The 12,879-nt window shown below is 35.1% G+C and overlaps 1 protein-coding gene across 1 annotated transcript; it reads right to left on the bottom strand.

The window, feature by feature from the left end:
- Window positions 1-1,004: 1,004 nt before the first annotated feature.
- Window positions 1,005-9,646, bottom strand: LOC106713141 (eukaryotic translation initiation factor 4B). The gene is made up of 14 exons (XM_045679432.1): window positions 9,568-9,646; window positions 9,001-9,111; window positions 7,413-7,603; window positions 6,942-7,049; window positions 6,085-6,173; window positions 5,665-5,783; window positions 4,759-4,876; window positions 4,224-4,325; window positions 4,029-4,099; window positions 3,587-3,761; window positions 2,957-3,041; window positions 2,785-2,824; window positions 2,185-2,660; window positions 1,005-1,915 (listed from the first exon to the last, which is right to left on the bottom strand). The coding sequence occupies exons 1-14, from the start codon at window positions 9,578-9,580 to the stop codon at window positions 1,853-1,855; spliced, it is 1,761 nt and encodes a 586-aa protein (XP_045535388.1). The 5' UTR covers window positions 9,581-9,646; the 3' UTR covers window positions 1,005-1,852.
- Between the last annotated feature and the right edge of the window lie 3,233 nt (window positions 9,647-12,879).

Genomic DNA, 12,879 nt, shown 5'->3' on the forward strand with positions numbered 1-12,879 from the left:
TTACACTATAAAATTAAAATCAATTTTACTTAATATTTTTAATTCTATGCATTGGTTATTTTTTCTTTCTAAATAATGCATGATATTTGATTGGTATAGCTTTTATCTTTATGTTGTAATCAAAATAAACGATTTGAAATTGTTAATATTGCTGTTTTATTTTTATACTTTAAGGTAACAGATAACTATACTCGGTAAGACTTTACAAAACCTAAATTTGTTTACCAATTAAAATGGAACGGAGTCATGATTACAAGATCATAATTAACTTTAAAATCGACATTTCAAAGTTAACTTTTTTGAAATGATCTTGGTAGTAAAGTAGATGTAAATAGAAGAAAATAGCCTCATTTAAAAACTTTAATTTTATTGTAGTATTTAAGCGGAGCTAAAAAAAATCAGGATAACAATATCTCGTAAGCCAAAAATCTTTTCGAAACAGTGGCTGAAACAAGTCCCCTTAATACACGCACGTGATCATGTCCTAATGCAACCCGTTTTCATAGGTTAGGTTCAGATCCGTCTCGAAGGACTAATTTTTTGATAAATGTCTTATTGAGCGATAAAGACAAAGGGCCATCTGCTGGTATCCAAAAAAAAGGTAGGATAGGAAAGGTGTTCTCATCAACAAGTTGTTTTATAAATACTCAAGCGCGTCAGATTAAGACAGGGTGAGCTAATATCAGAACCAGTAGGCAATATAACTAATGGTAAAAAGAATAAAATCATATTTGGCTGTAAAAAGAGTAATTTATTTCAAAACTCATAATCAGACAAATGTACCAAACAATTTTTTTTTAAATAATACAAAGAAAAAAAATGTCATGATCGACATTATTAAATCAAAAAAATTATTGTGACCAGGCCTCTACCTGTAACACTTAGGTGCCTTTATATCCGCTCAGTATTACAATCATAGAAAATAAATTTCATTAACAGATGGTGTTTAACAATTTTTGAATATAAACATAAATAATACAATTATAATTCTAAATAATAATCTAAATATTTTATAATAGACATATACTAAAAAAAAATGGTTTCCCTATTGTTGCATAATGGCATTGCGTATTTAGCTGTATCAAGTCCAGTGAGGCAGTCTACAAATAGCACAAGTGCAATGGGAGAATTAGACTAAGACATTCAGTATAAACTTCGAAGTGTCTTGATTCATCCATACAATTGTAAATAGTATAGACATTAATGTGACAATTTCTGTCATGGTCTATTCGTACCTTAAGGGCTGTTACACTGCTGTATATACAACAGACAAACGGAAAGACACAGCACCATTACCAATAACCTGTATGAGAACATTTGTAGGAATTATCAGCATTTATATCACGACCACATATTTTGTTTACCGTTCACAGGACATCAACAAACCCATAGAAAATTTACACCATTCAAGTCCACAAATAGAGCCCCAGCCTTTACACCACTTTCCGAGTAAACTTTATATTGCTCATTTAATAGAAACCAAAACATAGTTTAATTATATTTTATAGTATTGTTATTAGTTGATAATATTAAAAACCTTTTCTTTATTCACATGTATTTCTGAAATTTAAGAGAGTTGTAAACTGTAACACTATTTGGATCAGTTTGTAATAAAGTTTACTCAGCGAGAAGCCAGCGTAAAGGCTGGGGCGGGCTCGAGGCGGTGGAAACATATACACCCGACAATATACACGTTATCACACCGCACTAAAATTAATAAACCGGGTCCTATAGCACAGTGTCTGCTTGTCCGTGTGCAAGTTCCGTAACACTATATAGCGCGATACTCGTTAATTTACACTTTACACTGAATCACAGCGGAGCGCGCGCCGGCGCAGAGAAACGCCGTGTGTTATTCCAATGCTACGTCCTCGGCCTCCTCGAGGTAACTAAATTTATTTGAAGCCACAAAGTTCTGAAAAGATAAATAAATTAACATGAATCATAGGGGTCAATAGTGGGCCACAGCAGGATGTAGACAATGCATAAAAGGGATCATTATTAACACATTCCGTGCTACTAAGATTTTTACATCATCTCATCTGCCTCATACATTTTACTAGACTTCTCTAAGGCCGCCTAAATTGAACGCGTTAAAGAATTGAAGTATGGTACTAGGTTAAAAATTATTTTACTTATAACATCACATTTATCATCAATAAACATCTAATGAAAGGCACTCACCGGTTTCTCCTGTTCCTTCAGCTTAGGCAATGGTTTCTCCTCCTTGTCCTCGTGCCTATCGCGCGAGCGGCTCTGTCGGTCGCGGCCGTTCTGTTCGCGTTCGCGGTCCTCGTGGTCTCTATCTTTACGAGCTTCGGGTGAAGGCTCCCTGCCTCTATCGTTCCTGGGACGCTCGTCCCGGTCTCCCGAGTAGTCCCGCTTGTCTCTGTCGCGGCTGTAGTCGCGCCGGTCTCGGTCGTTGTAGTCCCTGTTGTCATCCCTGTAGTCACGTGTGTCTCTTTCCCTGTCCCTGTCGTAACGGTCACGGTCCTCTTTTGAGTAGTCGCGTCTCTCCCTCGAGTCCCTGCGCTCCCTGTTGTCCTTGGAGTAGTCGCGTCTCTCTCTTTCATCCTTGGAGTAGTCGCGACGTTCTCTGTCGTCTTTGGAGTAGTCGCGTCGGTCCCTGTTGTAGCTGCGCGAGTCTCTGCCGCGGTCCTCTGCAATTACAAATAGACTTTCATTAAAAAAATACTCAATATAAGACAAGAGTTTTTAAACAAATTTTCTTCAAATGTGAATCCTTTGGTGTTAATATTATAAATTTGGTTGAATCAAACTCACCTCGTCTGCCGCCACCTCGCCGGTCACCGGAATGGTCATTCTAAAAGATAAATTTATTGTTAAATTGCATAAACAACACTAGTAATACATATTTCCATACAAGAATTTATAATTAACAGCTCCATATGGCATTATCTTGTATACTTTCTTCTTAAAAATAATAGAAACATACCCTTCTACCCCAACGATCCTTTTCTTCAGCAGCACGTCTCGCTTCCTCCTCTTGTTTGCGAAGACGTTCTTCAATCTCACGCTCTCTAGGTGACAAATATTTAACTATTAATTGCATAATTCTTACATTTTTAATAACTTTCTGTAACTTTATAAATAGCTGTAGGTATATAGCGACCAAACCATGCATACAGCTTGATGAGGTGTCTTAGTAACCAATTCAATCTAGCACATTAGAGTTAAACTACAACAATAGTCTCGATTTACACATCGACATTATCGTTGAATGTGCAAGCAACAAATAGTACAACATTGAAAACATAAACTTGTTTAAATCACACTATATTCTTGTAACTGGTTTAACACTTATTGCGTAATGTACATTTTAATTTTACACTAAAGCTAAACTTAAAATAAAAAAAACAGCTACGAACTATAGTAGTTTTTTTTTAAATTGAATAAAAGTTTCTACAACATGTTTCTACCAATACTATTTTCGATGTCTTCTCGCATATTAATACATAGATAGCACAGAAATTTAAAGATGACTTCTACATAAAAATTCCAAAACACATAGCATTAACATATTCAATGGTGCTAACCAAAAAAATAATTAAAAATATGTTCTTACTTAGCAGCAGTATCCACAGGTTTGGCAGCTCCAAACACCTTCTCTGCAGGCACAGGTTTAGGCTTGTCAGACTTGTCGTCCAGTGCGCCGTCCGCTGGCTTAGTGGGCACCTCAGACTCTATCGGCACTGTTCGTGGCAGCAGGTTCAACTTGGGACGCTCACGGGGTTTGCTTTCTACAAAAAAAAACACATTTGATACTAACATTATAAAGGCTAATGTTTAGATGGATGGATGAATATTTGTTAGAAGGTATCTCCAGAACGGCTGCATGGATCTCGATGAAATTTGGCACAGATGTAAAACATAGTCTGAAAGAACACACAGGCTAATTATTAAGTTATTTTTATTTAGTTAGTAATTTCAGTCGATTTTTAGTTAGTTTTAGTCAAAGTCGATTTTGATTGTTACTATCACTATATGGTTGATTATAAATAAATTACCTTCTCTAGGTAGGGGATCCCGGTCGCGGTCGCCAAATCCTCTTCCACCGAAACCTCGGCCTTCACGACTTCTGTATAAAATGTTATACAAACATGAGCATTTTTTAAACTAATTAAACATACATTTGATGAGCTCGAAAGTATCGAACAACTCGAATATTTACGATGCTCCTCTCAAATAATATAATATTGTACCCGTATCCTTCTCTATCAGATCGGAAGCCCCCCTCCCGAGGGCCGAAGCCGCCGCGTTCGCCGTCGCGGCCGAAGCCCCCACCGCCGGCGCGATCTCGACCACTGCAAATAACATTTGTTTTTAACAAGCTTTTCATTGCTCTAATATCAATTTCAGTGTATATTAACATTTTTCTATTAGTAATCTAGAGCTGTAATTAATTGATGGACTAGAATTGTAAACTGGGCATATATTAAGTGGTAGACCATTCTGCAAGGTATTAATATAATTAAACGCTCATTTACGTAAATAATTAATTATCTCATTAAAATATTCTAATAGATATTAAATATACCAATTAATTTTCAATTAGGTTACATTATTCGCTTTTTTAACAAATTATCTTAGTTAACAAAGTTATAAAAAATGTCATATCACATTAATAATAAAAACCCAAAATTCAATTGAATGTCAAAAAGAATGATTTCAAATTCAACATTTCTTAAACAAGCATACAAATGAAGCTTTAACGTAATCAAATCTAAATTGACATACCCCTCGCCATAACGATCGCGGCCGTAAGAATCCCGACCACCGTACAAAGTCCTGGCGGGTTCTGCGGGCGCCTGTCTCTCACCATCGCGCCAACCACCCGGCTTGTTGTCAACACTTGCTGCAAATATACCACTGTGTCAAGTCTTAACTAACAGCTATTCTTTTAAACAACAACATTTAACACATTCAATTCACTTGAAAACAAAAAATCGTAACCCCATTGAATGTGATAAGTTACTCAGTAAGTCAAAGTAGGAGCGAGCTAAAGACTAGTCTGAATCGAGTTACAGCACTGCTGTGTCACAAATCGTTCTAAAACAGCCGGTCACAGAGGAACTTTCAACGGCACTTAGGGTTACGTCTCGTCCTAGGAGTCCTAAACTAGCCCTAGACCTATGTCTCTGGTGCCTCTGTCATTGCTATTGGCAATGCTCCCTTCTAGAAGAGTAGGAAAAACAACTAGCGACCTTTACTCAGACCTTCCCGAGACAAAATGAGTAATTTGGACCATTGACTTTAAAATATTAATACAAATTTATCAACATATTAAAATGTATATATATGTATGCAATACAATACAGTAAATTATTTAATATACTACTTTTCTATTACATAAATATATTTAAATAAATATGTATTTAGTCAATGATCACTATACTCTGTATGTGTGTCCCAAGTGCGACATTTTAGCTCACTCCATCTTTTACTTAATATCATCATAGTAACAAACAGATTGTGACATTTAATATACTTTTCTTGTAGACATACAAACACATCCACATTATTCAGTTACAGTTAACTGGTGACTATGAAAGTAATGCAAAATTAACTGAATTTAAAACTAAGTCATCTCTGGTCATATAATAATGAAATTAAAATCTTAAATAAGTATATATGAGTACTAACAGTCTCTTTCGCGGTCCCTCTCCCTGTCTCGCTCCATGGGACGGGCACGAGCTTGCGGCTCGGGCTGCGCGCGCGGCCCCGACCGCCAATCGCCCATTGTGCGCTCCGGGTCATAGTCCCTACATAACAACACAATTCTATTAATAATGATTTTCAGAATACAAAGGACATATCTAAGACATTTCTGCAATTACAATCTTCACCATAAAGAAAATTACAATCTTTTTACCTGGAGTTGTACCTTATGAGGTCTTTAACATTATGGTTTACTTGCTTTAGTAAGTGTACCCTTCTTATGTATATTTTTTGAGTTCTTGAGTAAAATTTACAAAAATGTACCCTTCTATGAGTCTGTTATTTTATCTTTAAATCTTATAATAACAAGCATTATCTATAGTCCAAAATTGACAGACTACAAACCTGTCACGATCAGATCTTCCGCTTCTTCCCATCCGACGATCATTATCATTGTTGGAAACTTCTATTCTTATTCTTCTACCTCCAACTGTCTGTGTGATAATTATTTACATACAATAAAAGTAACCATAAATAACAGTAATTACAACAACCTTATGACACTACAATTATAATAATCAGTAAAAAAAACATATAACTTATCAATTTATATGCCATATTATATTGCTTCACACATTCATTGCCACCAACTTTCTCTGCAGAATTATTTTGATACATGAAAATTGAATTGGCATTAAACATGCAAAAATGTTCAATTGCCAGGCAAAAGGCCTCTTTGTTGGTTTAAACAACTATCTTATCCTACAGAGTAGACTATCATTAAATAATTAATTTTGATATAAGCAATGTTATTCAAAATATTTTAATACATTTATGTTTCATAAGACATTTACAAGACAAATATTTACAAATGGAAAATATTAATTATATTTTGATTCATTCATCACTGCTAAATAATAACAATTACATCATAATAATTTGTAAATGTAATCATTTCTATTAAAAAATGCTAAGCTATTTAGAAACAGATTCACGAAAGTTCAGGTTCATGACTTCACACATTCCTTCACTGAAAGAACAAGGGATAAATGTACATATGAAAATTGAAAAACACATTGGTACATGGGGAGATTCAAACCCAGGACCTGTAGATTTCAAGTCAAGTGCTTGCCCTTTGACATGTTCCATGCTACGTGTTTATTATGAAAGTGAAGGGAAGCTGGTGGCACTAAATGCATTGAAAAGTCAAACAAAGTGAATGAAGAGCAGAAAATCAGATTACAATATTTGTTATTACTTACCAGATCTTCAATGTTCATTGCACTAACAAGACTCTCTCTGTCTTCAAAATCCACATAGCCATATCCTTTTAGCCGGCCACCCTCTCGAGGTAGTCTCAGATTAGTGATCTACAACAAATTAGCTTTTATTTAATTATATTATTTGTGGTATTCTTCTGCTAAACAGATAAATCAATATGAGGAAAAACAAAACTATAAATTAATTATTATCAATACAGATACTTCAATTAGCTAATATTTATAATTATGTCTCATTAATTGGGAAAAAAGATAATTAATATTTAATATCAACAGTCTTTATTTGATCACAACTGGCCTTTAACAATATGTACTAATGTCTATGGAATTGTCAAGAAGAAGAGGTTATGTAATTTATAGTGAAGACAAAAGAACTTTCCTGAAACACTAATTATCCTCGAACTATCTTGAGTGGAAACTTATGGTAATGTAAACATGATTAAAATCTCATACCTTCAGGCCTTCAAATAAGTCAGCTATAGCACTCTCCTCTACATCATAAGGTAGGTTGGAGACATGTGCAATGTATGGTGGTCGTCGTGGTATGCTCTCTTCATCCACAGCCATGCCTCCACGGGCGGCGCGCGATGCTGACGGCAGCACCACGGGCGCCCGTGTACGTGAACTGTAGCTGTAGCTTTCGGCTAACAATAAAATGTTACTGTATTAATAAAATACAGTTTTGATATAAATATTGTTATAAGAAAGACATCATTCAATGATAAAATAAAAGATAGGTGCTACAACATATTCAGATATGTTTGTCTTTGCTAAAAATAAATTGTTTCAAACTTCAACACATTACCACTATTATTTCAAAATATCTTTATGAACTTGATAAGGTTGAATAGGTGGAAGTGTGGACTTAAGCCTTCCAAACAAAAAGTTACTGAGTTAGCTTGTGATTGAATCTTTAACTAGCAATCAACTTCTAAACCAGGGATTCCCAAAGGGGTTGATATCGAACTTAAAGCATTGCTAATTCTGACTGTCTTCTTCTATTGACCTAATTCTGAATTAAAAATAATAATAGTAACAATAATTGATCTTAAAAGTAGATAATTTGGCCATGGGGGTCTTTGGTAATGGTTTATTTTGGAAAAGGGGGTCTCTTGTCCAAAATAGTTTGGGGATCCCTGCTCTAAATCAATAGATAAAATCTTAAATTGTAATGTAAAAATTTCTTTCCCATTTATTTAATTGTTGTTAATAATAATTATATTTAGTTTAGAATTAGATGCAAATATACACCACAAAAAGCCAAGCAATCAAAGTTTATACAAATAATGACATAGATCAAAACAAAAAGGGATTCATTGGAGACATGACATAAAATTAGTGTTAGTGATAATAGTTTCATCATGTTCCTATCATATTTTATTATAGTTATGCAAAAAATCATCTGTCAAAACAAATTTTGTCCCACATTAAAATAGAAATAAAGCTCTGTCACAATAATTTATATTGATTGTGAAATACTTAAGTCCTTGACACTTTCACCTTCAACACATGAAAAAAAAGTTCAATTTACCATAAGTTAAATTTGATAAAAGAAAAGAATATAGTTAAAGTGCTTTGAAGTACCTATTACCAGTATATGAATGTAGCAAATATCTTTATATAATTAGGTAATCAATAAAGTTTAGCCCTCAGTTACAATTGGGAGCAAGCCAATGAAAGACTAGTCTGAATTGAGTTGTGACCTTGGTCATCTCGTAGATTAAACTAAAATTGCTGGCTACAAGAGGTTTCAATAGATACAATGCCTGTGCCTCCACCAAGCACCCCCGTGTTGACATCATAAGCTAAGCATTGCTCTAGATTTCTGGTACCCTCGCCTTCCCTATGAGGGAAGCATCCGGCTAGAATGTGTTAGAGCACATGAGCCTTTACTCAGACCTTCCCGAGGCGGATTGAGTGACGAACACCCGTTTGTGCGCCCCAAGTACGAGATTAACATTGACTTGCCATTACCCCTTACATCATCATAGGGCGATGTTATCACAATTAACGACACAAATATAAACAAACATCAACTTACTTTCCTCATCTCCAGGGTCTGCCCAAGTGTTTGTGGTGCTTATCGCCGTCGGCTCCGCAATGATGACACCCATGTTGGCTTTGACCCATTTTGCTTTTTTTGATTTCTTGCCTGTAATTATTTAAAGTGGAAATGCATAAGCACCAAGTAAGTGCTCAAATAAAGAGCAAATAAAAATGGCGAGTACACCAAAGGACACATAGCGATGACGCATAATGATCGACCTAAAACGATTTTGGAAAGTGGTTATCCATAACATACGGATAGCTTTTTTTAAATTTTACAATACATTTCAACATGCAGGTTGCAGATTGCAACCAAAAGGGAAAATTTACTGAATTTCATTTGAAATAAAAGTTATAAAGGTGGCCACGCGGTAAATCCAAACGTCCCCAGAGGAGAAAAGTTGACACGTTAGCATTATTACTTAAGAAATTATAGGTTTTCAATTTACTGTAAAGTAAACTAACCATAGTAATTCTAAATATAACATTCTAAACAAGTAATTAAACAAGAATTTAAGCAAAATCTAAGGGTTTTACACATGACGAAATTAATAGAACTAACCTGTAGCGGCCATATTACAAGGCTGAGGCCTGGGTTGCCACTGATCGAAAAAAGGAATTTCTGCAGCATTGTTGCCTGAGCTTAAAAAATACTCCCCAGGGATGCCATTTAACTATAGCGGAATAATTATAAATAAGTTGCACCAATAATTATTCCATTTTATGTTATTGAAACAGGAACAAGGCTATCGTAAAATATAAACATTTTTGAGATTATATGAATACTGAAAATGATCGTCAAAGGTGCTTGTGATATTGTGATACACATAGCACAAACGTTAAAGCATTTATACTCTTTGGTTAAAAATGGTTAGAATGTTGCAAGTTGCAATCAGCAAGTAATATTTTTAATGAACTGTCATGAAATGTGATTTTTTACTGAAAAATAAGTTTTTTAATCATAGTTTGATTAAATGCTCATATTAAAAGTTATACACCAACCGTGAGCTCACCGCAGATTACAGATACAATATTACTGTCGTAACATGTGAGTAAGAACGGTATTGTTTACTTCGTTTAATCAAAAAAATGATGGGGATGGCAATACTGTTGTTATACATGTGTTATGGCAGTAGAAACCAGAAACACATCATAACGGAAAATTCGTTTCGTAGACGAGCAAAAATGAAGATGATATGAATTTGAGTAAGAAAAGAAATAGTCTTTCGGCGACATAGAGGAACGACGATAAGACAATTTTATTAGAAATACCATCGAAAGAAAAACGAAACATTTTGACTCGGACCTTTTTTGCACGCACTCCTTTTCATGGATTTCAGCTTTTCAGCCTTCGCGCATATTTGCTATGGGCTTCTATTCCATGGACCGCTTTTAGCCCTTAATGCGGTTCAAGGGTGGATTAAACTCTCCACCGTTCACTATGAAAAATAGCTTTATGATAAGTGTGATAGATAAATAGATCAACTACCCAGAATTACACTTTGTAACGGATGTAAAGCTGTATAAATTGTTATCTTGATTCCTTCACTGAAATCCTGGTACAGCAAATTTCATGTAAATGCATTCCATCAGATTTCTTTGTATGTATTTCAATAAGTAACTACCGGTAGCCCTTTGCATCTTTTTTCTTTGTCTTTTTTGGAATTAGTACCATACGGAACTTTTTCATTTAATATTTGCGGTGTGGTAAAGTGCTGTTGTTTTGTTGACAAACCTGTTTTTTCAAAGTTGGGTTAAGTTTAAATACTTCGCAGGTATTGATGCTAAATCTCTACTGTTTATAAAAATTGAGTGTAATATAAATTTCAGTAAGGGCTGATTTTGACGGGATTTTTACTGGATGATCGCTGAAGGTATGCGAGAGCAACTAGGTTACTTTTTATTTTAACTCTGACGAAATCGCGAGCAACAACTAGTTAAAATATAAAAGTGTTGCATACGTAGATAGTTTGAATTATATATAGTTACTAGCTGTGCCCGCGACTTCGTCCGCGTGAAATACTATTTTGGGTAGCATTTTTTTTGGGCTAATTATTTTATATAACCAACGTGCTATGCTTTGATGTATGTAGAAGAACATAGAAAGAGGTGTGCCCGGACCGCGCCAAATGTAGGTCCTGGGTTTCTGCCTACTCCTCTGGGTTACGGGTCGTGAAATATGTTGTTGTTGTGGTTTTTACTTAAACTTATAAAAAATGCCAAAAAATATGAAACTTACAAAATATTCACATAAACATCTTCCCATACAAACATTCATCCCCTATTCCGTTTTGTTACATTGCAACCTTGAAGGTAAAAGTTTTACAAATTTAAAATGTCATATTTATTTATATCAAATCAGCAGCCTAAAAAATAAGTTTAAAGCTTCTAACTGTAAAAATGACGATACTTCCATACAAATTTCCACCCTCACTTTCAGCCTCTTATAACCCTTTTTTCGCGTTAAAAAGTAGGCTTTGTCCTTCCTCAGGCTCTAGACTAAATATTGGTAAGGTTAACATCAAAACATATTAAACAAAACATTCACCAAAACCTTACATATTGCCTAACAAAATTTCATCCCCTATTGTTATTTAGCACTCTTGGGGGCAACATTTTTACAAAAATTTAATTTCCTATTTATTTATATAGAATAAGTAACCTCAAAAATAAGTTTCAAGCTTCTAACTGTAAAAATGACGATACTTTCATACAATATTCCACCCCCTCTTTCAACCCCTTACAACCCCCTTTTCGCGTTAAAATTTAGCCTACGTCTTTCCTCAGGCTCTAGACTAAATATTAGCAAGGATAACAGCAAAACATATTAAACAAAACATTCACCAAAACCGTATATATTGCCAAACAAAATTTCATCCCCTATTGATATTTAGCACCCTTGGGTGTAAAATTTTTCTAAAAATTTAATTTCATATTTATCTTTATCAAATTAGCCTTGAAAATAAGTTTCAACCTTCTACCTGTAAAAATGACGATAATTCCATACAAACTTTCACCCCCATTTTTTTTTTTTTTTTTTTAAAGTCAGGAAATGCGTTTACGCACGCCTACGCCGGGCTGTGCAATGGCGTAGGGAGTGTGGGACTCGCCGGTCACAGAAGGTGACCGGAATACCCACTAAAACCTGACTGCCCTCTAACGCATTATGGCGGGCGCCACGGGAACGCTTTAGCTTTCTTCCGTGGCCCCGCCTGAAAACTTTCACCCCCACGTTCAACCCCTTACAACCCCTTTTTCGCGTTAAAATGTAGCCTACGTCTTTCCTCAGCCTCTAGACTAAATATTGGTAAGGGTTACAGCAAAACCGAATATATTGCCAAACAAAATTTCATCCCCTATAGTTATTTAGCACCTTTGAGGTGAACATTTTTACGAAAATTTAATTTCATATTTATTTCTATCAAATTAGCAGCCTTAGAAATAAATTTCAGGCTTCTAACTGTTAAAATGACAATACTTCCATACAAATTACCACCCCCACTTTCAACCCCTTACAACCCTGTTTTCGCGTTAAAAAGTAGCCTATGTTCTTTCCGAGGCTCTAGAATATCTGTGTACCAAATTTCATTTAAATCGTTCAGTAAACAATAGTAGGCGACACTTCCATACAAACTTTCACCCCCACTTTCAACCCCTTAGAACCCCTTTTTCGCGTTAAAATATGTCCATCCTCAGGCTCTAGACTATCTGTGTACCAAATTTCATTTAAATCGGTTCAGTAGTTTTGGCGTGAAAGCGAGACAGACAGACAGACAGACAGACAGACAGACAGACAGACAGAGTTACTTTCGCATTTATAATATTAGTAAGGATTTAGTACAGGAAAAACGGGGAAATTATTAAATACCTATTA

This window comes from Papilio machaon, chromosome 9 (genome assembly GCF_912999745.1).
Source record: "Papilio machaon chromosome 9, ilPapMach1.1, whole genome shotgun sequence".
NCBI lineage: Eukaryota > Metazoa > Arthropoda > Insecta > Lepidoptera > Papilionidae > Papilio > Papilio machaon.